This window comes from Ranitomeya imitator, chromosome 2 (genome assembly GCF_032444005.1).
Source record: "Ranitomeya imitator isolate aRanImi1 chromosome 2, aRanImi1.pri, whole genome shotgun sequence".
Lineage (NCBI taxonomy): Eukaryota > Metazoa > Chordata > Amphibia > Anura > Dendrobatidae > Ranitomeya > Ranitomeya imitator.
The window spans coordinates 176,854,155-176,878,851 of NC_091283.1; the positions used below are offsets into that span (position 1 = coordinate 176,854,155).

The 24,697-nt window shown below is 47.1% G+C and overlaps 1 protein-coding gene and 1 pseudogene across 18 annotated transcripts in view; one reads left to right on the forward strand and one right to left on the reverse strand.

Moving 5' to 3' along the window:
- Positions 1 to 5,981: 5,981 nt before the first annotated feature.
- On the reverse strand, positions 5,982 to 7,184 carry LOC138667286 (uncharacterized; annotated as a pseudogene).
- Positions 7,185 to 23,488: 16,304 nt separating this feature from the next.
- DNM1 (dynamin 1) overlaps positions 23,489 to 24,697 on the forward strand; it is a 166,107-nt gene continuing 164,898 nt past the window's right edge. For 13 of the 18 annotated variants that reach the window (XM_069748080.1, XM_069748073.1, XM_069748084.1 and 10 more), the window contains exon 1: positions 23,489 to 23,876. In XM_069748080.1, the coding sequence (XP_069604181.1) occupies positions 23,716 to 23,876 (161 nt within the window). In that variant the 5' untranslated portion in view covers positions 23,489 to 23,715. The remainder of the gene's footprint in view (positions 23,877 to 24,697) is intronic. The other 5 variants (XM_069748085.1, XM_069748087.1, XM_069748070.1 and 2 more) reach the window with 1 other exon arrangement.

The window sequence follows — 24,697 nt, forward strand, 5'->3', positions numbered from 1 at the left end:
GGACATACTTCTGCTGTGGGAAGTTATACTATCTAGCTGCCATAACATCACCCCAGTGGACCCCTCTAAGCAGCGTCGGTCCCCACTGACCAAATACCACAGGTGGTGTCACGAACATAAACTTTATTCAATTTCCCTTTTACATGGGCGCCCAGAGCCACGGACCGGGTCACCACCATGACCTCCCGCTGTGAACACCGTCCGGACCCGGTATCGAGTACCCCAGGGCCCTGGTGGGTGACTCACATGATGTCAAGAGAAAGGGAGGAGCTTCATGGATTACACTGCTGTGCTCATAACAGGAAGTTGCTGTGCACATGTGAGGGAAAATGAGAGGAGTGAGGGGAAAATGAGAGGAGTGTGGGGAAAATGAGAGGAGTGTGGGGAAAATGAGAGGAGTGTGGGGAAAATGAGAGGAGTGAGGGGAAAATGAGAGGAGTGGGGGGAAAATGGAGGAGTGAGAGAAAAATGAGAGTGAGGGGAAAATAGAGGAGGGGAAAGTGAGAAGAGTGAAGGGAAATTAAGAGGAGTGAGGTGAAAATGGAGGCAAGAGAGGAAAATGAGAGGAGTGAGGGGAAAATGAGAGGAGTGAGGGGAAAATAGAGTGAGGGGAAAATAGAGTGAAGGGAAAATGAAAGGAGTGAGTGGAAAATGAGAGGAGTGAGGGGAAAATAGAGGAGTGAGGGGAAAATGAGAGGAGTGAGGGGAAAATAGAGGAGGGTGTCACAATTCACACCGTGACCGTCACCCCTACGTCACGGGTTGGGGTGACTTTAGGCCAACAGACGGCTATCACATGTGCAGGGGGGCTTATCTTAGTTATCCCTAGACTTCACAATGTGATGAAAAAACACACACAAGGCTATTGACCTCTTAGTTTACAGCATGGGCTTATTCTAGGTATCCTACTGCTCTTCAATATACCACGAACTGCAGGGATTTATGTATATCCCGCTTACAGTTCCACTTAAAACTTGCAGCTCTCTGGCGCCCCCTTACTCTCAGGTCAGATGTGGTACTGCACCTGGGGTAATTAGTCGCTAGAAAGGCTGCCTGCTATGTACTGGCTATTGGACATGCTGCAGCGACGCGATAAACTACTCCCACTCAGGCAGGAACAATAATTATCAACGCCGCAGTCGCTACAGCATCACCCAAAAGTCTGCACACGGTCACTGCCACCAGCTTCGATTAAACGGGTCCGAAGCTAACCCAAAAACAACAGTAGCGTAATTCCCTTCAGGAGACTTAGGGTACGGTTTAGAACAGGAGAACGAACTAGTATTAAATAATATAACCCATCAAAAGTTTCAGGCAGTGTTTTATCAAAATATTTTACAAATGATGTTACAAATGAGACAATTGCAAATATGTACAAGGTAATTATAACATAAAGGGATTACAGGAGAAAAGATAACACTCACATGTTCAAAGCATTGCAGGCACCCAGGCTAGTGGAGCTTCCATACGTCCCAGTTCATGGGACGTGCTCAGGGCTCTCCAGGAAAAAGACAAGAAGACTGTGCTGGGGATCTGGGCAGACAGTTATAGATGCGGCCTGTAACATCCCAGAAAGGGGTTGGATCACCTCGTCCCTCCTACCTCTTCAGTTAACTGTTGTGAACTGGTGATTCAGAACCACAATGGACCTGGTGGTTAAGAGCACTGAAAATGATCTGATAGTTAACAATAACATAGGACGAGCTCTGAGACGTGGGAACTCTGCTGACCGCAATCCCTAATCCTATCACACCACACTAGAGGTAGCCGTGGAGCGCTCCTGACCAGACCTAGGCGCCTCGGGCACAGCCTGAGAAACTAGCTAGCCCTGAAGATAGAAAAATAAGCCTACCTTGCCTCAGAGAAATTCCCCAAAGGAAAAGGCAGCCCCCCACATATAATGACTGTGAGTAAGATGAAAATACAAACACAGAGATGAAATAGATTTTAGCAAAGTGAGGCCCGACTTACTGAATAGACCGAGGATAGGAAAGATAGCTTTGCGGTCAGCACAAAAACCTACAAACAACCACGCAGAGGGCGCAAAAAGACCCTCCGCACCGACTAACGGTACGGAGGTGCTCCCTCTGCGTCCCAGAGCTTCCAGCAAGCAAGACAAACAAATATAGCAAGCTGGACAGAAAAAATTGCAAAACAAAAGTAACACAAGCAGAACTTAGCTTATGCAGAGAAGACAGGTCACAAGAACGATCCAGGAGAGAGCAAGACCAATACTGGAACATTGACTGGAGGCCAGGAACAAAGAACTAGGTGGAGTTAAATAGAGCAGCACCTAACGACTTAACCTCGTCACCTGAGGAAGGAAACTCAGAAGCCGCAGCCCCACTCACATCCACCAAAGGAAGCTCATGGACAGAACCAGCCGAAGTACCACTCATGACCACAGGAGGGAGCTTGACCACAGAATTCACAACAGTTAACTAATTTTACCCTAACCTATATCTAATTTCTATAACTCTGCTACAAAACATGTCATAGTCATAACAATCCCAGCATTCATCTCGGATTAATGTGGGCATTCTAATGAGATCAAATATGTCCTATCTGGGATACATATTTACAGAGAAATCCCTACTTCATTACCAGATGGAGTTAGAAGCCCGTGTTTAGAGGGATGGGCAGATCCACCGAGGGAGATTAAGAATATATATTTTCGTGTTCTTAACGTAAACGGTTTGCGTAATATCTTACAAAAACAAAACAAAGAACTACCATGTGTTCTAGAGACTTAGAATCCAGTTCTTGCTGGAGGAAGATTCTAACCTGGTCGTAAAAATTCCTTTAGGCAATAAAACGCTCTTCCCCCATGTACATTGGCAAGGCAACTCTTGGCTGAGTGAAAGGGAAGGGGGGCTTTTTAGCCCGCAGCCTGCTAACAAGAGAAACTACTTGTATGATATTTCATACCATATCGTGACACCTCCCCCTTTTGGTGTGCGCTAGGGAGGTTGAACCCCACGGTATGCCTCCATGCGCACCTCAGGGTGTTCACCCAGGCGGGACAGTCCATCTGCATTCCCATGCTCTCTGTCCATTTTGTGTTCAATGGTGAAGTCAAACTGCTGAAGGGCAAGGCTCCAGCATAGCAACCTGCCGTTGGTTCCACACATGGCATTTAGCCAGCGCAGAGAGTTGTGGTCGGTCACCACAGTGAAGGGACGACCGTACAAGTAGGGCTGCAAGCGCTGCAGGGCCCAGACTATGACCAGGCACTCCTTTTCGATGGTGGAGTAGGCCACTTCCCTCGGCAAAACTTTCCGGCTCAGGTATAACACGGGGTGCTCTTGGTCCTCTGAGTCAACCTGGCTGAGCACAGCACCAAGGCCAAACTCGCTGGCGTCGGTCTGCACCAAGAACGGTCGACTGCTGTCGACTGCTTTCAACACAGGGGCGTTGCACAGTGCGGTTTTCATCCACTGGAAAGTGGCAGGGGCATTCTTCATGCCGAAGGGCATGACCGTGGACTCGTACAGTCCGAAGGGCGTGATAAAGGCGGACTTCTCCTGCGCCTCGGGGCTCAGGGGAATCTGCCAGTATCCTCTACTCAGATCCATTATTGTTAGGTAATCTGGGCCAGCTAACTTATCCAGCAGCTCCTCGATGCGCGGCATTGGGTGCGCGTCAGAGGCTGTGATGGCGTTGAGCCCCCTGTAGTCCACACAGAACCGGGTGGTCTGGTCTTTCTTTGGCACGAGAGCTACAGGTGAAGCCCACGCGCTATTTGACCGTCGAATCACCCCCAGCTGTAACATCTCATCGATCTCCTGGTGCATAATCTGCTGCACCTGGTCAGAGATTCGATAGGGTGTTCGCCGTAGTGGGACGTGATTCCCGGTGTCCACCTCGTGGACTGCTAACTGAGTCCTCCCAGGTCGGTTGGAGAACACGACCCAGAAGGGTTCCAGTGGGGTTTGCAACTGCAACCGCTGGGGTTCAGTTAACGAGGCGCTTACCTCCATGTCCTCGATGGACCCATTGGCCTTGGCTTGGGCCAGCATGTCCAGGAGGGTGTCTTTCTCCCCGTCTTCGGGCAAGCTGCAGACCGGTAGGACGAAAGGTTCACGTTCGTGATGAGCCTTCATCATGTTGACGTGAAAGGCCTTTCGCCTACCCCGAGCGTGGTCAAGCGTGACCACGTAAGTGACCGGGTTGAGCTGTTGGTGGACGACGTACGGGCCCTCCCAGGCTGCCTGAAGCTTATCCGTTGGTACGGGGACCAGCACCCACACCTTTTGACCCACGTGGTAGGTCCGCTCTCGGGCATTCTGGTCGTACCAGTGCTTCTGGTCAGCCTGAGCCTGCATCATGTTGTCATGCACCAACTGCGTCAAGGTCTGCATCTTGTCACGGAAGCGCATGACATACTCCACTATGGACACTTCAGAAGGGTTCGGCTCCTCTTCCCAGGATTCTCTTACCAACCCAAGGGGTCCCCGGACTCGCCTGCCAAACAGGAGCTCGAAGGGAGAGAACCCCGTCGAGGCCTGCGGAACCTCTCAGTAAGCGAACAGCAGGTGTGGGAGGTACCGCTCCCAGTCGCGCCCTTGAGTCTCAACCAGCATGCGTAGCATCTGTTTGAGGCTACCATTGAAGCGTTCACACAAGCCATTGGTCTGTGGGTGATACGCACTCGATACCAGGTGCTTCACCTGCATTCTCTTACAGAGAGCCTCCATTAGGCGAGACATAAATTGGGTCCCTTGATCAGTAAGCATTTCCCTGGGAAATCCTACACGTGAAAAGATGGCCAACAGGGCATCCGCCACCTTATCTGCCCTAGTTGACGACAGAGCTAATGCCTCTGGATACCGGGTAGCGTAGTCTACCACAGTAAGGATATATCGCTTTCCAGAGCTGCTGGGAACGGCCAGTGGGCCCACAATGTCCACCGCGATCCTCTGGAAAGGCTCCTCTATCACTGGTAAAGGAATCAGGGAAGCCTTAAGAGCAGGCCCCGCCTTCCCCACTCTTTGACAAGTGATACAGGAGCGGCAGTAGTTTGACACATCTGTCCCCATCTTAGGCCAATAGAAGTGTTGAGACAGCCGGGCCTTAGTTTTGCTGATCCCCAAGTGTCCAGCTAGCGGGATCTCATGGGCAATCCACAACAACTCACCCCGGAATTGCTGCGGGACGACCAACTGTCTTTCCCTCAACCACTCCTTTTGTGATTCTCTGGGTACTGTCTCCCGTTACAACCTTCCTCGTTCCCAGAACACCTTCTCCTTATCAGTCTCGGAGAAGAGCGTCCCAGCAAGTTGTCTCAAACTCTCTAGGCTTGCATTTGTGTGCAGAGCGGCCTGAAACTCCTGGCTAGGGGAAGCCAAAAGCGACGTCAGGGTCCCTTCCCCACGGGAACCCTCTTGGACCTGCTCTGGGTCCACCTCTGGTTCAGTCACAGTGATGACTGAGGAGGGTCCGGAAGGCAGACAGTTCTCTGCGTTCCGGGCACTCTGACTGCGGGTGACAGCAGCTACGTAGGCTGTCTCTCCGGGGGTTTCTACAGACCCATCAGCCGGCGCTGCTATGGGCTCTACATCCCCATCCACCCCCAACACTCCAGGGGCAGTGCTACTTATGGGCCAGTTACCTTCCTCGGTGGCACCGGTCACTTTCATGGCATCACCTTCCTCACAGTTCCCATGCATTTCCCCATTTCCTGTAGCACCGACACTTGCCCCTGTTAGGGGTTCCTCAGCCGTCTCACTCCGCAGAGTGACGTGGCTGGGCACGCCTATACCTATGGACACAATAACCTTCACATAAAAATCATTATCAGGTTCAGTTGGCACAGGTACAACATTTTCACCATCAACCCTAGGAAAAAAATGGTTATTAGATGCATCATTACAAGATAAAGCATGGTCAGGTAACACATGCGATTTCCCGTCATCATCATCATCATCATCATCATCAGGGTTAACTTTACCCTCATTAGTAGATTGGGGAGGGGTGTCAGGGACGTAGTATGCAACCATCCTCCCCAAATCAGTCCCCAACAAAACATCAGTGGGCAAATTATCAGACAGCCCCACTTCCTTCACCCCGCTCCCAGCACCCCAATCAATATAAACCCGGGCCATCGGTAAGGGACAGCTGATGCCCCCAATCCCAGTGACAGTTAGGGTTTTCCCCGGAATGATTTCTTCAGGGGCCGCCAGTTCGGGTCAGATGAGGGTTCGTTCAGCCCCGGTGTCCTTGAGGCCTGTAGCAACATGGCCTCCCACAGTGACGTGCTGTACGTTGTCACACACCCTCACAACCACACCACCCACCAAAAGAACTGCTGCATTAGACCCTGGGGCCTTGGATGAGGGGTTCTTCTGCTTGTCTGGACAGTTGGGACTGAGATGACCAGGCCGATTGCAGAAGTAACACTTGCGGGGTTCGGTGGTTGGTCTGGTGTTGTTGGCCAATAGGCCAGGACCTCTGGTGTGTTGGCTGGCAGGGGTACTGGCGATGGATGCAGGCTTACCCCCTCTCCAGCTGGTGGTGACTGGCTTCCGCGCTTCCGATCTACGGTTGGCCTCATAGGCATCGGCAATCTGCGCTGCTTTCGTCACGTCTTTGGGTTCTCTGTCCATCACGAACTGTCGCACCTCAGCTGGGCAAAGATGAAAGAACTGGTCTTTGATCATCAGGTCTCGCAGCTGTGCAAAGGTGGTCACTGACAGTCCTTGGGTCCACTGGTCAAAGTGGGTCCCCAGTCCATGCACAACATCACTGTAACTGTCGTGTGGGCCACGATGGAGGGTCCGGAACTTTCTACGGTACACCTCGGGTGTAAGCTGGTTCTTTGCTATCAGGGCCTGCTTGATGGCCTCATAGTCACCATCTTGTTCTTGAGGGAGGGCAGCAAACACCTCCAGAGCTTTACCTCTCAGCCCTGGTGTCAGGTATCGTGCCCATTTATCTGTAGGCAGTTGGTACTGTCTGCAGGCATTCTCAAAGGCCCGCAGAAAAGTGTCCAAGTCTCCGTCCTTCTCCATAACAGGAAAGTGATCGGGCCGGGGCTTAGGTATCTGAGCGCTGCTGGGCTCACGTCTCTGGGCGGTGGAGGGCATCCCCCCCTGCCGGAGCATCTCCAGTTCATGTGCTCGCTGGGCTTGGCGCTCGGCTCTCTCAGCCTCCCGCTCGGCTCTCTCAGCCTCCCGCTCGGCTCGCTGGGCCTGGGCCTCTCACTCGGCTCACTTCTGGTATTGCTGAATCAGCTGCCGACGTCCCTCATGGTTGTCAGTGGGGAATTCTTTCAAGGCCGCCTGCAGGTGGGGGTCCAATTCGCACGGATTGCTAACAGGGCCAGCATTCAGTGGTTGGACCTCTGCTGCAGCACCATGTTCGCTTGTGCTGGCTTCTGCGGCCTCTGAGCTCTGAGAGTGGTCTAGAGCGGCTTCCCATTGCACCAGATCTGCAACCAGTTAAGCTTTGTTTTTGCTTGCAAAGTCAATGTGCTGTGACTTGCATAAGGCAACAAGGGTGTTTCTGGTCTGCTGCTCATAAAAGACTTCTCCCAGCACAACCATGGTTGCCAAATAAAAGATAGGACAGAAAAACGAAGAGAAAGGGAGGGGATAATTACCAGTACGCAATTGTCTCAAGACTAAAAAACACTGAGTTCGTTCTCCAAACTTATTTGCGCAGAGTCCTCGTAAGAACTTTCTGCAAGTTTTTAGTGAGGGGAATGATTGCTGAAACCAAATCACTAATGCTCTAATATCCCACCGCCTTGCCACCAATTTGTCACGATTAACACCGTGACCGTCACCCCTACGTCACGGGTTGGGGTGACTTTAGGCCAACAGACGGCTATCACATGTGCAGGGGGGCTTATCTTAGTTATCCCTCCACTTCACAATGTGATGAAAAAACACACACAAGGCTATTGACCTTTTAGTTTACAGCAGGGGCTTATTCTAGGTATCCCACTGCTCTTCAATATACCACGAACTGCAGGGATTTATGTATATCCCGCTTACAGTTCCACTTAAAACTTGCAGCTCTCTGGCGCCCCCTTACTCTCAGGTCAGATGTGGTACTGCACCTGGGGTAATTAGTCACCAGAAAGGCTGCCTGCTATGTACTGGCTATTGGGCACGCTGCAGCGAAGCGATAAACTACTCACACTCAGGCAGGAACAATAATTATCAATGCCGCAGTCGCTACAGCATCACCCAAAAGTCTGCACACGGTCGCTGCCACCAGCTTCGATTAAACGGGTCCGAAGCTAACCCAAAAACAACAGTAGCGTAATTCCCTTCAGGAGACTTAGGGTACGGTTTAGAACAGGAGAACGAACTAGTATTAAATAATATACCCCATCAAAAGTTTCAGGCAGTGTTTTATCAAAATATTTTACAAATGATGTTACAAATGAGACAATTGCAAATATGTACAAGGTAATTATAACATAAAGGGATTAGAGGAGAAAAGATAACACTCACATGTTCAAAGCATTGCAGGCACCCAGGCTAGTGGAGCTTCCATACGTCCCAGTTCATGGGACGTGCTCAGGGCTCTCCAGGAAAAAGACAAGAAGACTGTGCTGGGGATCTGGGCAGACAGTTATAGCTGCGGCCTGTAACATCCCAGAAAGGGGTTGGATCACCTCGTCCCTCCTACCTCTTCAGTTAACTAATTTTACCCTAACCTATATCTAATTTCTATAACTCCGCTACAAAACATGTCATAGTCATAACAAACCCAGCTTCATCTCGGATTAATGTGGGCATTCTAATGAGATCAAATATGTCCTATCTGGGATACATATTTACAGAGAAATCCCTACTTCTTTACCAGATGGAGTTAGAAGCCCGTGTTTAGAGGGATGGGCAGATCCACCGAGTGAAAGGGAAGGGGGCTTTTTAGCCCGCAGCCTGCTAACAAAAGAAACTACTTATATGATATTTCATACCATATCGTGACAGAGGGAAAATGAGAGGAGGGGAAAATGAGAGGAGTGAGGGGAAAATGAGATGAGTGAGGGGAAATAGTGGAGTGAGGGGAAAATGAGAGTGCTGTGTATAAAGGAGGAGCGTGTAAAAGGAAAGAGCATAAGCTGCAGGAGTTTTACAGGCAATGTTATACACTAAAGACAACTGCTTAATAGACAATTCTGTACACCACATACAACTGCTTAACAGACAATTCTGTACACCACATACAACTGCTTAATAGACAATTCTGTACACCACATACAACTGCTTAATATGCAATGCCAAACACCACAGACAACTGCTTAATAGGCTACGCTCATTTTTGCATCGGAAGAAAAATACAAAAATGTTTATCAAAAGGCTCTTGAATGAGTTGAAAATAAAATGATATACTTGGGTAATCATTTAATTTGTGTTGCAAATCTGTAGTGTTGAATATATGATGCAAAATGTTTTTTTATGTGCAATATAATCTGTTATGATACGGTGGTCTAGGAGCAACATGGAACGAGCTCTGAAGGAAGTGGTAACTCTACTGACCGCAGTCCCTAAGCTCAACACAACACTAGAAGTAGCCGTGGAATGTTCCTAACTCTCCCTAGGCATCTCGTCACAGCCTAAGAGCTAACTACCCCTAAAGAAAGAAGCAGGAAAGCAATCTTGCCTCAGACAAAATCCCCAAAGGATAGATTAGCCCCCCACAAATAATGACTGTGAGTGGAGAGGGAAAAGACATACACAGAATGAAACCAGGATGAGCACAGGAGGCCAGTCTAGCTAAATAGATAGGACAGGATGGAATACTGTGCGGTCAGTATAAAACACTACAAAAATCCACGCAGAGTTTACAAAAAATCTCCACACCTGACTAAAGGTGTGGAGGGCAAATCTGCCTCCCAGAGCTTCCAGCAAGACAGAATTAATTTACACTGATAAGCTGGACAAACATAGAAAGCACAGAATGGATAAGTCCACAATCTATGGATAGAAAAGAGCAAGCAAAAACTTAGCTTTGCTGAACTGGTCAGGATAACAGGGAACTCCAAAGAGATGTGAATCCAACCAGGAACCATTTACAAGTGGCACTGGCTGAAGAAAGAGCCAGGCCTAAATAGCAGAGCAGAAGAGACGATAAGTGGAGGCAGCTGATGACAGCTAACTCCAAGAAGCAGCCATACCACTAGAAACCACAAGAGGGAGCCCAAAAGCAGAACTCACAAAAGTGCCACTTACAACCACCGGAGGGAGCCCAAGAGCGGAATTCACAACAGTACCCCCCCCCTTGAGGAGGGGTCACCGAACCCTCACCAGAGCCCCCAGGCCGATCAGGACGAGCCAAGTGAAAAGCACGAACCAAATCGGTGGCATGTACATCGGAGGCAACAACCCAAGAATTATCCTCCTGGCCATAACCCTTCCACTTGACAAGATACTGAAGCCTCTGCCTCGAAAAACGAGAATCCAAAATCTTCTCAACCTCATATTCCAACTCTCCCTCAACCAACACCGGGGCAGGAGGGTCAACCGAGGGAACAACGGGCACCACATATCTCCGCAACAAAGATCTATGGAAAACATTATGAATGCCAAAAAAGGCTCGAAGAGCCAAACAAAAAGACACCGGATTAATAATTTCAGAAATTTTATAAGGAGCAATAAACCGAGGCTTAAACTTAGGAGAAGAAACCTTCATAGGAACATGACGAGAAGACAACCAAACCAAATCCCCCACACGAAGTCGGGGACCAACACACCGACGGCGGTTAGCAAAACGTTGAGCCCTCTCCTGAGACAACGTCAAATTGTCCACCACATGAGTCCAAATCTGCTGCAGCCTGTCCACCACAGAATCAACACCAGGACAATCAGAAGGCTCAACCTGCCCAGAAGAAAAACGAGGATGAAAACCAAAATTACAAAAAAAAGGTGAAACCAAAGTAGCCGAACTAGCCCGATTATTAAGGGCAAACTCGGCCAACGGCAAGAAAGACACCCAATCATCCTGATCAGCAGACACAAAGCATCTCAAATAGGTCTCCAAGGTCTGATTAGTTCGCTCAGTTTGGCCATTAGTCTGAGGATGAAACGCCGAAGAAAAAGACAAATCAATGCCCATCCTAGCACAAAAGGCCCGCCAAAATCTAGAGACAAACTGAGAACCTCTGTCAGACACAATATTCTCCGGAATGCCATGCAAACGAACCACATGCTGAAAAAATAATGGAACCAGATCTAAGGAGGAAGGCAACTTATGCAAAAGTACCAGATGGATCATTTTAGAGAACCGGTCACAAACAACCCAGATAACAGACATCTTCTGGGAAACAGGAAGATCCGAAATAAAATCCATGGAAATATGCGTCCAGGGCCTCTCAGGGACCGGCAAAGGCAAAAGCAACCCACTAGCGCGGGAACAGAAAGGCTTGGCCCGGGCGCAAGTCCCACAGGACTGCACAAAAGCACGCACATCGCGCGACAAGGAAGGCAACCAAAAGGACCTAGCAACCAAATCTCTGGTACCAAAAATCCCAGGATAACCAGCCAACACCGAACAATGAACCTCAGAAATTACCTTACTTGTCCATCTATCAGGAACAAACAGCTTCCCCACTGGACAACGGTCAGGCCTATCAGCCTGAAATTCCTGAAGCACCCGCCGCAAATCAGGGGAGATAGCAGAAAGAATCACCCCCTCCTTAAGAATGCCAACCGGCTCAAGGACTCCAGGAGAATCAGGCGAAAAACTCCTAGAGAGGGCATCAGCCTTAACATTCTTAGATCCCGGAAGATACGAGACCACAAAATCAAACCGGGAGAAAAACAGGGACCATCAAGCCTGTCTAGGATTCAGCCGCTTGGCCGACTCGAGGTAAAGCAGATTCTTATGATCGGTCAGGACCACAACACGGTATTTAGCTCCCTCAAGCCAATGTCGCCACTCCTCAAACGCCCACTTCATAGCCAACAACTCCCGATTGCCAACATCATAATTGCGTTCGGCAGGCGAAAACTTTCTGGAAAAAAAGCACACGGTTTCATCAAAGAACCATCAGACTCCCTCTGAGACAAAACGGTCCCTGCCCCAATCTCAGAAGCGTCGACCTCAACCTGAAAAGGAAGAGAAACATCCGGCTGACGCAACACAGGGGCAGAAGTAAATCGGCGTTTAAGCTCCTGAAAGGCCTCAACAGCCTCAGAGGACCAATTCGTCATATCAGCGCCTTTCTTCGTCAAATCAGTAAGGGGCTTAACCACACTGGAAAAGTTGGCAATGAAACGGCGATAGAAATTAGCAAAGCCCAAAAATTTTTAAAGACCCTTCACAGATGTGGGTTGGATCCAGTCATGAATAGCTTGGACCTTAACAGGATCCATTTCTATAGACGAGGGAGAAAAAATAAAACCCAAAAAAAGAGACCTTCTGAACTCCGAATAGGCACTTAGACCCCTTCACAAATAAAGCATTATCACGAAGGATCTGGAACACCATCCTGACCTGCTTCACATGAGACTCCCAATCATCGGAAAAAATCAAAATATCATCCAAATATACGACCATGAATTTATCAAGATAATTGCGGAAAATATCATGCATGAAAGACTGGAACACAGATGGGCATTAGAGAGCCCAAATGGCATCACAAGGTATTTAAAATGGCCTTCGGGCGTATTAAATGCAGTTTTCCATTCGTCACCCTGTTTAATACGAACAAGATTATATGCCCCTCGGAGGTCAATCTTAGTAAACCAACTAGCCCCCTTAATCTGAGCAAACAAATCAGTAAGCAAAGGCAAGGGGTATTGGAATTTGACCGTGATCTTATTAAGAAGACGATAATCAATACAGGGTCTCAAGGAGCCATCCTTCTTAGCAACAAAAAAGAAACCCGCTCCCAATGGTGACGAAGAGGGCCGAATATGCCCCTTCTCCAAAGACTCCTTGACATAACTCCGCATGGCGGCATGCTCTGGCACAGACAGATTGAAAAGTCGGCCCTTAGGGAACTTGCAACCAGGAATCAAGTTAATAGCACAATCACAGTCCCTGTGCGGAGGAAGGGAACTGGACTTGGGCTCATCAAATACATCCTGGAAATCCGACAAAAACTCAGGGACCTCAGAAGAGGGAGAAGAGGAAATTGACATCAAAGGAACGTCACTATGTACTCCTCGACAACCCCAACTAGTCCCCGACATAGTTTTCCAATCCAGCACCGGATTATGTTCCTGTAACAATGGAAATCCCAGTACAACAACATCATGCAGGTTATGCAACACCAGAAAACGGCAATCTTCCTGATGTGCAGGAGCCATGTACATAGTCATCTGTGTCCAGTACTGAGGTTTATCCTTGGCCAAGGGTGTAGCATCAATACCCCTCAAAGGAATAGGGCTCTGCAAAGGCTGAAAGGAAAAACCACAGCGCCTGGCGAATTCTAAGTCCATTAAGTTCAGGGCAGCGCCTGAATCCACAAATGCCATGACAGAAAAGGACGACAATGAGCAAATCAGCGTAACAGATAAGAGAAATTTAGGCTGTATAGTACTAATGGTAACAGACCTAGCGACTCTCTTAGTACGCTTAGGGCAATCAGAGATAACATGAGCCGAATCACCACAGTAAAAACACAGCCTATTCTGACGTCTGAATTCCTGCCGTTCTACTCTAGTCAAAATCCTATCACATTGCATAGGTTCAGGACTTTGCTCAGAGGATACTGCCATATGGTGCACAGCTTTGCGCTCGCGCAGACGCCGATCAATCTGAATGGCTAGAGACATGGATTCGCTCAAACCGGCAGGTGTAGGAAAGCCCACCATAACATCTTTAAGGGTTTCAGAAAGACCTTTTCTGAAAATAGCAGCCAGAGCCTCTTCATTCCATTTAGTGAGCACAGACCATTTTCTAAATTTCTGGCAGTATAACTCTGCCGCTTCCTGACCTTGACACAAGGCCAACAGGGTTTTTTCTGCATGATCCACAGAATTAGGTTCGTCATACAATAATCCGAGCGCTTGAAAAAATGCATCTACATTCAATAATGCCGGATCCCCTGTTTCAAGAGAAAAAGCCCAGTCTTGAGGGTCACCACGCAGCAAGGACATGATGATTTTTACTTGCTGAATGGGATCACCAGAAGAACGGGGTTTCAAAGCAAAAAACAATTTGCAGTTATTTTTAAAGTTCAAAAACTTGGATCTGTCCCCAAAAAACAAATCAGGAGTAGGAATTCTAGGCTCTAAAGCCGGAGTCTGGACAACATAGTCCTGGATATTCTGTACTCTTGCAGCAAGTTGATCCAAACGAGAAAACAAACCCTGAACATCCATGCCAAAGCATATATCCTGAACCACCCAGATATCAAGAGGAAAAAAAGACAAACCCGAGCACAGAAAAAAAATGGTTCAGAACTTTCTTTTCCTTCTTTTGAGATGCATTTAATTCATTTTTGGCCACTTGTACTGTTATGATACGGTGGTCTAGGAGCAACATGGAACGAGCTCTGAAGGAAGTGGTAACTGTACTGACCGCAGTCCCTAAGCTCAACACAACACTAGAAGTAGCCGTGGAATGCTCCTAACTCTCCCTAGGCATCTCATCACAGCCTAAGAGCTAACTACCCCTAAAGAAAGAAGCAGGAAAGCAATCTTGCCTCAGAGAAAATCCCCAAAGGATAGATTAGCCCCCCACAAATAATGACTGTGAGTGGAGAGGGAAAAGACATACACAGAATAAAACCAGGATGAGCACAGGAGGCCAGTCTAGCTAAATAGATAGGACAGGATGGAATACTGTGCGGTCAGTATAAAACACTACAAAAATCCACGCAGAGTTTACAAAAAATCTCCACACCTGACTAAAGGTGTGGAGGGCATATCTGCCTCCCAGAGCTTCCAGCAAGACAGAATTAATTCACACTGATAAGCTGGACAAACATAGAAAGCACAGAATGGATAAGTCCACAATCTATGGACAGAAAAGAGCAAGCAAAATCTTAGCTTTGCTGAACTGGTCAGGATAACAGGGAACTCCAAAGAGATGTGAATCCAACCAGGAACCATTTACAAGTGGCACTGGCTGAAGAAAGAGCCAGGCCTAAATAGCAGAGCAGAAGAGACGATAAGTGGAGGCAGCTGATGACAGCTAACTCCAAGGAGCAGCCATACCACTAGAAACCACAAGAAGGAGCCCAAGAGCAGAACTCACAAAAGTGCCACTTACAACCACCGGAGGGAGCCCAAGAGCGGAATTCACAACAATAATCATTATAACTTGTTATAACTAACCACAGTTAGATACTATGACTGGGCTCTTCAGCTTTCTACTATATAATTGTCTAAGGGTCACTTCCATCTGTCCTTCTGTCTGTCGTGGATATTCATTGGTCACAGCCTCTGTCTGTCATGGAAATCCAATTCGCTGATTGGTCGTGGCAAAACGCCCAAGACCATTGCCACGACCATTCAGCGACGGGCACAGTCCACCGGCAAAATGGCCGTTTCTTCCTCCCATCCAGTCAGCCCTCACAGGGTTAATGCCAGCGTTAACGGACCGCGGTGTAACACACTCCATTAACGCAGCTATTAACCCTGTGTGACCAACTTTTTACTATTGATGCTGCGTATGCAGCATCGATAGTAAAAAGATCTAATGTTACAAATAATCATAATAAAAAAACAAACATTATTCTCACCCTCCGACGTCGCGCCCTGTCCTTGGCAGTGCAAGCGGCAGGTTCCGGTGGCAAGGATGCTATGCGAGAAGGACCTGCCATGACGTCACGGTCATGTGACCGAGACGTCATCACAGGTCCTGCGCTCATACCAACCCTGGGACCGAAAGCTGCCGCGTGCACCGCACACAGGTGCCAGGACTACATGGGGCCCTCAGAAGGTGAGTACAGTTATGGCCAAAAGTATTGACACCCCTGCAATTCTGTCAGAAAATACTCAGTTTCTTCCTGAAAATGATTGCAAACACAAATTCTTTGGCATTATTATCTTCATTTAATTTGTCTTAAATGAAAAAAAAAACACAAAAGAGAATGAAGCAAAAAGCAAAACATTGATCATTTCACACAAAACTCCAAAAATGGGCCAGACAAAAGTATTGGCACCCTCAGTCTAATGCTTGGTTGCACAACCTTTAGCCAAAATAACTGCGACCAACCGCTTCCAGTAACCATCAATGAGTTTCTTACAATGCTCTGCTGGAATTTTAGACCATTCTTCTTTGGCAAACTGCTCCAGGTCCCTAATATTTGAAGGGTGCCTTCTCCAAACTGCCATTTTTAGATCTCTCCACCGGTGTTCTATGGGATTTAGGTCTGGACTCATTGCTGGCCACCTTAGAAGTCTCCAGTGCTTTCTCTCAAACCATTTTCTAGTGCTTTTTGAAGTGTGTTTTGGGTCATTGTCCTGCTGGAAGACCCATGACCTCTGAGAGAGACCCAGCTTTCTCACACTGGGCCCTACATTATGCTGCTAAATTTGTTGGTAGTCTTCAGACTTCATAATGCCATGCACACGGTCAAGCAGTCCAGTGCCAGAGGCAGCAAAGCAACCCCAAAACATCAGGGAACCTCCGCCATGTTTGTCTGTAGGGACCGTGTTCTTTTCTTTGAATGCCTCTTTTTTTCTCCTGTAAACTCTATGTTGATGCCTTTGCCCAAAAAGCTCTACTTTTGTCTCATCTGACCAGAGAACATTCTTCCAAAACATTTTAGGCTTTTCAGGTAAGTTTTGGCAAACTCCAGCCTGGCTTTTTTATGTCTCGGAGTAAGAAGTGGGGTGTTCCTGGGTCTCCTACCATACAGTCCCTTTTCATTCAGACGCCGACGGATAGTATGGGTTGACACTGTTATACCCTCGGATTGCAGGGCAGCTTGAACTTGTTTGGATGTTAGTCGAGGTTCTTTATCCAACATCCGCACAATCTTGCGTTGAAATCTCTTGTCAATTTTTCTTTTCCATCCACATCTAGGGAGGTTAGCCACAGTGCCATGGGCTTTAAACTTCTTGATGACACTGCGCACGGTAGACACAGGAACATTCAGGTCTTTGGCGATGGACTTCTAGCCTTGAGATTGCTCATGCTTCCTCACAATTTGGTTTGGTCCTCAGATAGTTCTTTGGTCTTCTTTCTTTTTTTCCATGCTCAATGTGGTACACACAAGGACACAGGACAGAGGTTGAGTCAACTTTAATCCATGTCAACTGGCTGCAAGTGTGATTGTTATTGCCAACACCTGTTAGGTGCCACTGGTAAGTTACAGGTGCTGTTAATTACACAAATTAGGGAAGCATCACATGATTTTTCGAACAGTGCAAATACTTTTGTCCACCCCCTTTTTTATGTTTGGTGTGGAATTACAGTGGGGCAAAAAAGTATTTAGTCAGTCAGCAATAGTGCAAGTTCCACCACTTAAAAAGATGAGAGGCGTCTGTAATTTACATCATAGGTAGACCTCAACTATGGGAGACAAACTGAGAAAAAAAAACAGAAAATCACATTGTCTGTTTTTTTAACATTTTATTTGCATATTATGGTGGAAAATAAGTATTTGGTCAGAAGCAAAATTTCATCTCAATACTTTGTAATATATCCTTTGTTGGCAATGACAGAGGTCAAACGTTTTCTGTAAGTCTTCACAAGGTTGCCACACACTGTTGTTGGTATGTTGGCCCATTCCTCCATGCAGATCTCCTCTAGAGCAGTGATGTTTTTGGCTTTTCGCTTGGCAACACGGACTTTCAACTCCCTCCAAAGGTTTTCTATAGGGACGGGTTGAGATCTGGAGGCTGGCTAGGCAACTCCAGGACCTTGAAATGCTTCTTACGAAGCCACTCCTTCGTTGCCCTGGCGGTGTGCTTTGGACCATTGTCATGTTGAAAGACCCAGCCACGTTTCATCTTCAATGCCCTTGCTGATGGAAGGAGGTTTGCACTCAAAATCTCACGATACATGGCCCCATTCATTCTTTCATGTACCCGGATCAATCGTCCTGGCCCCTTTGCAGAGAAACAGCCCCAAAGCATGATGTTTCCACCACCATGCTTTACAGTAGGTATGGTGTTTGATGGATGCAACTCAGTATTCTTTTTCCTCCAAACACGACAAGTTGTGTTTCTACCAAACAGTTCCAGTTTGGTTTCATCAGACCATAGGACATTCTCCCAAAACTCCTCTGGATCATCCAAATGCTCTCTAGCAAACTTCAGACGGGCTCGGGCATGTACTGGCTTAAGCAGTGGGACACGTCTGGCACTGCAGGATCTGAGTCCATGGTGGCGTAGTGTGTTACTTATGGTAGGCCTTGTTACATTGGTCCCAGCTCTCTGCAGTTCATTCACTAGGTCCCCCCGCGTGGTTCTGGGATTTTTGCTCACCGTTCTTGTGATCATTCTGACCCCACGGGGTGGGATTTTGCGTGGAGCCCCAGATCGAGGGAGATTATCAGTGGTCTTGTATGTCTTCCATTTTCTAATTATTGCTCCCACTGTTGATGTCTTCACTCCAAGCTGGTTGGCTATTGCAGATTCAGTCTTCCCAGCCTGGTGCAGGGCTACAATTTTGTTTCTGGTGTCCTTTGACAGCTCTTTGGTCTTCACCATAGTGGAGTTTGGAGTCAGACTGTTTGAGGGTGTGCACAGGTGTCTTTTTATACTGATAACAAGTTTAAACAGGTGCCATTACTACAGGTAATGAGTGGAGGAAAGAGGAGACTCTTAAAGAAGAAGTTACAGGTCTGTGAGAGCCAGAAATCTTGATTGTTTGTTTCTGACCAAATACTTATTTTCCACCATAATATGCAAATAAAATGTTAAAAAAACAGACAATGTGATTTTCTGGATTTTTTTCTCTCAGTTTGTCTCCCATAGTTGAGGTCTACCTATGATGTAAATTACAGACGCCTCTCATCTTTTTAAGTGGTGGAACTTGCACTATTGCTGACTGACTAAATACTTTTTTGCCCCACTGTATATCCAATTTGGCTCTAGGACAATTCTTTTTGTGTTTTTTTTTTTTTAACAATAAATTTTTATTGAAGTTTGCATATATGATACAGGAAAAGAAGAAACTTTAGTATTATCATATAGTACATTGCATCATAACAAGGGGGTAACAGTCCTTCATTTATGTTCTGGTAACTGGCAATAAACTTAAGACGAGTCATATCAAAGGACGAGTGTAACAGCGACAAACACACACAAAATGGAGGACAAGGGTTAGGGGAGGGGGAAGGGAAGGGAGACCTGAGAAGAGGTTATAATGAATCCATACCCATTTGGGTGATTTTAATCAGAAGCCTGAGGACTAGGGTTAGATAGTCGAGATACCGGAATAGCGAAAGGGGTGTGGCTGGCGTATTCCGCCCAGGGGAGCCAAGTAAGTTCAAATGTCTCTACTTTGTCAGTGAGTATAGCTGATAATTTTTCGTTTACCATGTACCATGATAGACGAGATTTAACTCCCGACAGATCCAAGCCAGGTTTTTTCCAAGCCGAGTCTATAGTTTGTTTGGCTGCTAAGAATATAAACTTGATAAGGGCTCGGGAATATTTAGAAATATTGGGGATACGCATGTTTAGTAGGGCTTCCCAGGGGTTTTTCCTAAGATTGATATTTGTTATTGAGAAAATCAAGTAGTATACCCTGGTCCAAAACCTTCGAGCCGTTGGGCATAGCCACCAGATATGAAGCATATCTCCTATAGAGTTACATCCCCGAAAACAGTTTGGAGAGTAGTTAGCGACTGCCTTCGCCACTCTAGCTGGGGTCAAGTACCATCTTGTAAGTACTTTGTAATTGGTCTCTAGCATGAGGGTGTTAAGCAAACCTCCAGTGGAGGAAGACCAAATCTGGGTCCATTCCGAGTCGTCAGGGTTGAACCAATATCAGACTCCCAGCGAGAGGTGTAGCCCAGGCACCGCCTGTGAGTTAGAGAGTTGATGTGTGAGATTTTTGTGTTTTTTCATTTAAGACAAATTAAATGAAGATAATAATAACAAAGAATTTGTGTTTGCAATCATTTTCAGGAAGAAAATAAGTATTATCTGACAGAATTGCAGGGGTGTCAATACTTTTGGCCACAAGTGTATATGTTTCTTTTTTATTTTAAGTCTTTTTTTAACCTGTTACATACGTGTCTGAGCAATATACTACGTGGCTGGGCAATATACTACGCGGCTGGGCAATATACTACGCGGCTGGGCAATATACTACGTGACTGGGCAATATACTATGTGACTGGGCAATATACTACATGGCTGGGCAATATACTACGTGACTGGGCAATATACTACGTGACTGGGCAATATACTACGTGGCTGTGCAATATACTACGTGGCTGGCTGGGCAATATACTACGTGGCTGGGCAATATACTACGTGGCTGTGCAATATACTACGTGACTGGGCAATATACTATGTGACTGGGCAATATACTACATGGCTGTGCAATATACTACCTGGCTGGGCAATATACTACGTGGCTCTGTGCTGTATACTAGGTGGCTGGGCAATATACTACGTGACTGGGCAATATACTACGTGACTGGGCAATATAGTACGTGACTGGGCAATATACTACGCGGCTGGGCAATATACTGTGTGGCTGGGCAATATACTACGAGGCTGGGCAATATACTACGTCACTGGGCAATATACTACGTGGTTGGGCAATATACTACGTAGCTGGGCGATATAGTACGTGACTGGGCAATATACTACGTGGCTGGGCAATATACTACGTCACTGAGCAATATACTACGTGGCTGGGCAATATACTACGTGGTTGGGCAATATACTACGTGGCTTGGCAATATACTACGTAGCTGGGCAATATACTATGTGGCTGGGCAATATACTACGTGGCTGGCAATATACTACGTGACTGGGCAATATACTACGTGACTGGGCAATATACTACATGGCTGGGCAATATACTACGTGGCTGGGCAATATACTACGTCACTGAGCAATATACTATGTGGCTGGGCAATATACTACGTGGCTGGGCAATATACTACGTGGCTGAGCAATATACTACGTGACTGGGCAATATACTATGTGACTGGGCAATATGCTACGTCACTGGGCAATATACTACGTGGCTGGGCAATATACTACGGGACTGGGCAATATACTACGTGATTGGGCAATATACTACGCGGCTGGGCAATATACTATGTGGCTGGGCAATATACTACGTGGCTGGGCAATATACTACGTGACTGGGCAATATAGTACGTGACTGGGCAATATAGTACGTGGCTGGGCAATATACTACGTAGCTGGGCAATATACTACGTGGCTGGGCAATATACTACGTGACTGGGCAATATACTACATGGCTGGGCAATATACTACGTGGCTGGGCAATGTACTACGTCACTGAGCAATATACTACGTGGCTGGGCAATATACTACGTGGCTGGGCAATATACTACGTGGCTGGGCAATATACTACGTAGCTGAGCAATATACTATGTGGCTGGGCAATATACTACGTGACTGGGCAATATACTATGTGACTGGGCAATATACTACATGGCTGGGCAATATACTACGTGGCTGGGCAATATACTACGTCACTGAGCAATATACTGCGTGGTTGGGCAATATACTACATAGCTGGGCAATATAGTACGTGACTGGGCAATATACTACGTGACTGGGCAATATACTACGTGGCTGGGCAATATACTACGTGGCTGGCAATATACTACATGACTGGGCAATATACTACGTGACTGGGCAATATACTACATGGCTGGGCAATATACTACGTGGCTGGGCAATATACTACGTCACTGAGCAATATACTATGTGGCTGGGCAATATACTACGTGGCTGGGCAATATACTACGTGGCTGAGCAATATACTACGTGACTGGGCAATATACTATGTGACTGGGCAATATGCTACGTCACTGGGCAATATACTACGTGGCTGGGCAATATACTACGGGACTGGGCAATATACTACGTGATTGGGCAATATACTACGCGGCTGGGCAATATACTATGTGGCTGGGCAATATACTACGTGGCTGGGCAATATACTACGTGACTGGGCATTATACTAATTGACTGGGCAATATAGTACGTGACTGGGCAATATACTACGTGGCTGGGCAATATACTACGTGACTGGGCAATATAGTACGTGACTGGGCAATATAGTACGTGGCTGGGCAATATACTACGTAGCTGGGCAATATACTACGTGGCTGGGCAATATACTACGTGACTGGGCAATATACTACATGGCTGGGCAATATACTACGTGGCTGGGCAATATACTACGTCACTGAGCAATATACTACGTGGCTGGGCAATATACTACGCGGCTGGGCAATATACTACGTGGCTGGGCAATATACTACGTAGCTGAGCAATATACTATGTGGCTGGGCAATATACTACGTGGCTGGGCAATATACTACGTGACTGGGCAATATACTATGTGACTGGGCAATATACTACATGGCTGTGCAATATACTACCTGGCTGGGCAATATACTACGTGGCTCTGTGCTGTATACTAGTGGCTGGGCAATATACTACGTGGTTGGGCAATATACTACGTGGCTGGGCAATATACTACGTGGTTGGGCAATATACTACATGACTGGGCAATATAGTACGTGACTGGGCAATATACTACGTGGTTGGGCAATATACTACGTGGCTGGACAATATACTACGTCACTGAGCAATATAGTACGTTGACTGGGCAATATACTACGTGACTGGGCAATATACTATGTGGCTGGGCAATATACTACGTCACTGAGCAATATACTACGTGGCTGGGCAATATACTACGTGACTGGGCAATATACTACGTGGTTGGGCAATATACTATGTGACTGGGCAATATACTACATGGCTGGGCAATATACTACGTGGTTGGGCAATATACTATGTGACTGGGCAATATACTATGTCACTGAGCAATATACTACGTGACTGGGCAATATACTACGTGGTTGGGCAATATACTACGTGGCTGGACAATATACTACGTGACTGGGCAATATAGTACGTGACTGGGCAATATACTACGTGACTGGGCAATATACTATGTGGCTGGGCAATATACTACGTCACTGAGCAATATACTACGTGGCTGGGCAATATACTACGTGGTTGGGCAATATAGTACGTGGCTGGGCAGTATACTACGTCACTGAGCAATATACTACGTGGCTGGGCAATATACTACGTGGTTGGGCAATATACTACGTCGCTGGGCAATATTCTACATGGACATGCATATTCTAGACTATCTGATGCGTTAGAATCGAGCCACCATCTAGTAGAATATAAATGTATAAAATATTTGGTTAACTATAAACTCTAAGACAGTAAGACTATTACATAACATACACAGCTGCCTACATGGAAGGCGCCCAAGGCATTGACATTGGTAACTTGCGCCCTCTGGTGGCTGAAGACGCTCATTTCTATACGCTGGAGCTGTCAGTCATTGCCATCACAGCGGTAGCGCACGCCCTCTCGTGGCCGAAGACTGTAACTTCAGTTTAAATCCCCCAGGATCTGCTTGCTGGATGCGCCTGAGTTGGCAGTCTGGAGAAGCGAAAAGGAGCAGAGGAGGAGAAGCAGGACCGTGTAAGATCAGAGGGTCCTGCACATTCCCCCCTCCCATAATCACAGGGGGCAAGGTGTGAGAGGCTTGTAGAGCGACGATCATACACACTGACACAGTCAGGGAGCGACAGCATCCTTCAAGATGGGCAACCGAGGGATGGAAGAGCTGATTCCGCTGGTTAACCGGCTCCAAGACGCCTTTTCAGCCATCGGACAGAATGCAAACCTAGATCTGCCCCAGATTGCTGTGGTTGGGGGTCAGAGTGCTGGAAAGAGCTCAGTGCTGGAGAATTTTGTGGGCAGGTAAGAAGCATTGCAGCTGATGTGTTTACATCATTCATTGCAGGCTGGATTAGAGCAACCACAAAGCAGATTTCCATGATGATGGCTGTGCCCTGGAGGTACCATAGCCCCAGTCCAGTGCTGCAATGAATAATGAAGCAGATGCAGAATATGACACCCCTGGGTGCAATCACCTTGAGCCATGGACATGGATGCAGCCCCATGATGACCCTTGTGCATCCATAGATATGTGTACAGGTGATTCATCAGCACATCCAGATCTGTTACTGTTGCATCTGTGATTATTATATATATATATGGTTTTTTATATTAGAAAATATGATTCATGTAAAGGGTTAATGTGCCTAGAGGAAAAAAAAATGGAGGAGGTGCTGAGGAATACAGTACAGTATGTCACCGCAATGGAGGAAAAGGGAGGGGGCTCCGAAAACCAATGTCATCTGTTTACAGTCACAGCTGAGGGGGTTTACTCCTATGCATTCAATGATGCCGGTACCTATAGGACATAATGTCCTCCGTGTACAGGGCGATGTCCAGCAGAGGACAATGCAGTAAATATGGAGGGTGGAGAGCAGCAGCGTTCAGTGGGGCTTCATAGTAAATCACAGTGAGCGACGTGCCATAGGATTGGCGCCATAGAGCCTTACAAGTGTGCGTCCGCTGCTCTCAAGGTGACACACGAATGTGCATCACTGTCACACCAGAGGGGACCATGTATCCACCCGGCACCATATGTCATCACCAAACAGGCAAACAGGATCTTCTGTAGGATTTGTAGACAGACACTAAGCACACCTAGCAGTATAAACACCACTGTGCAC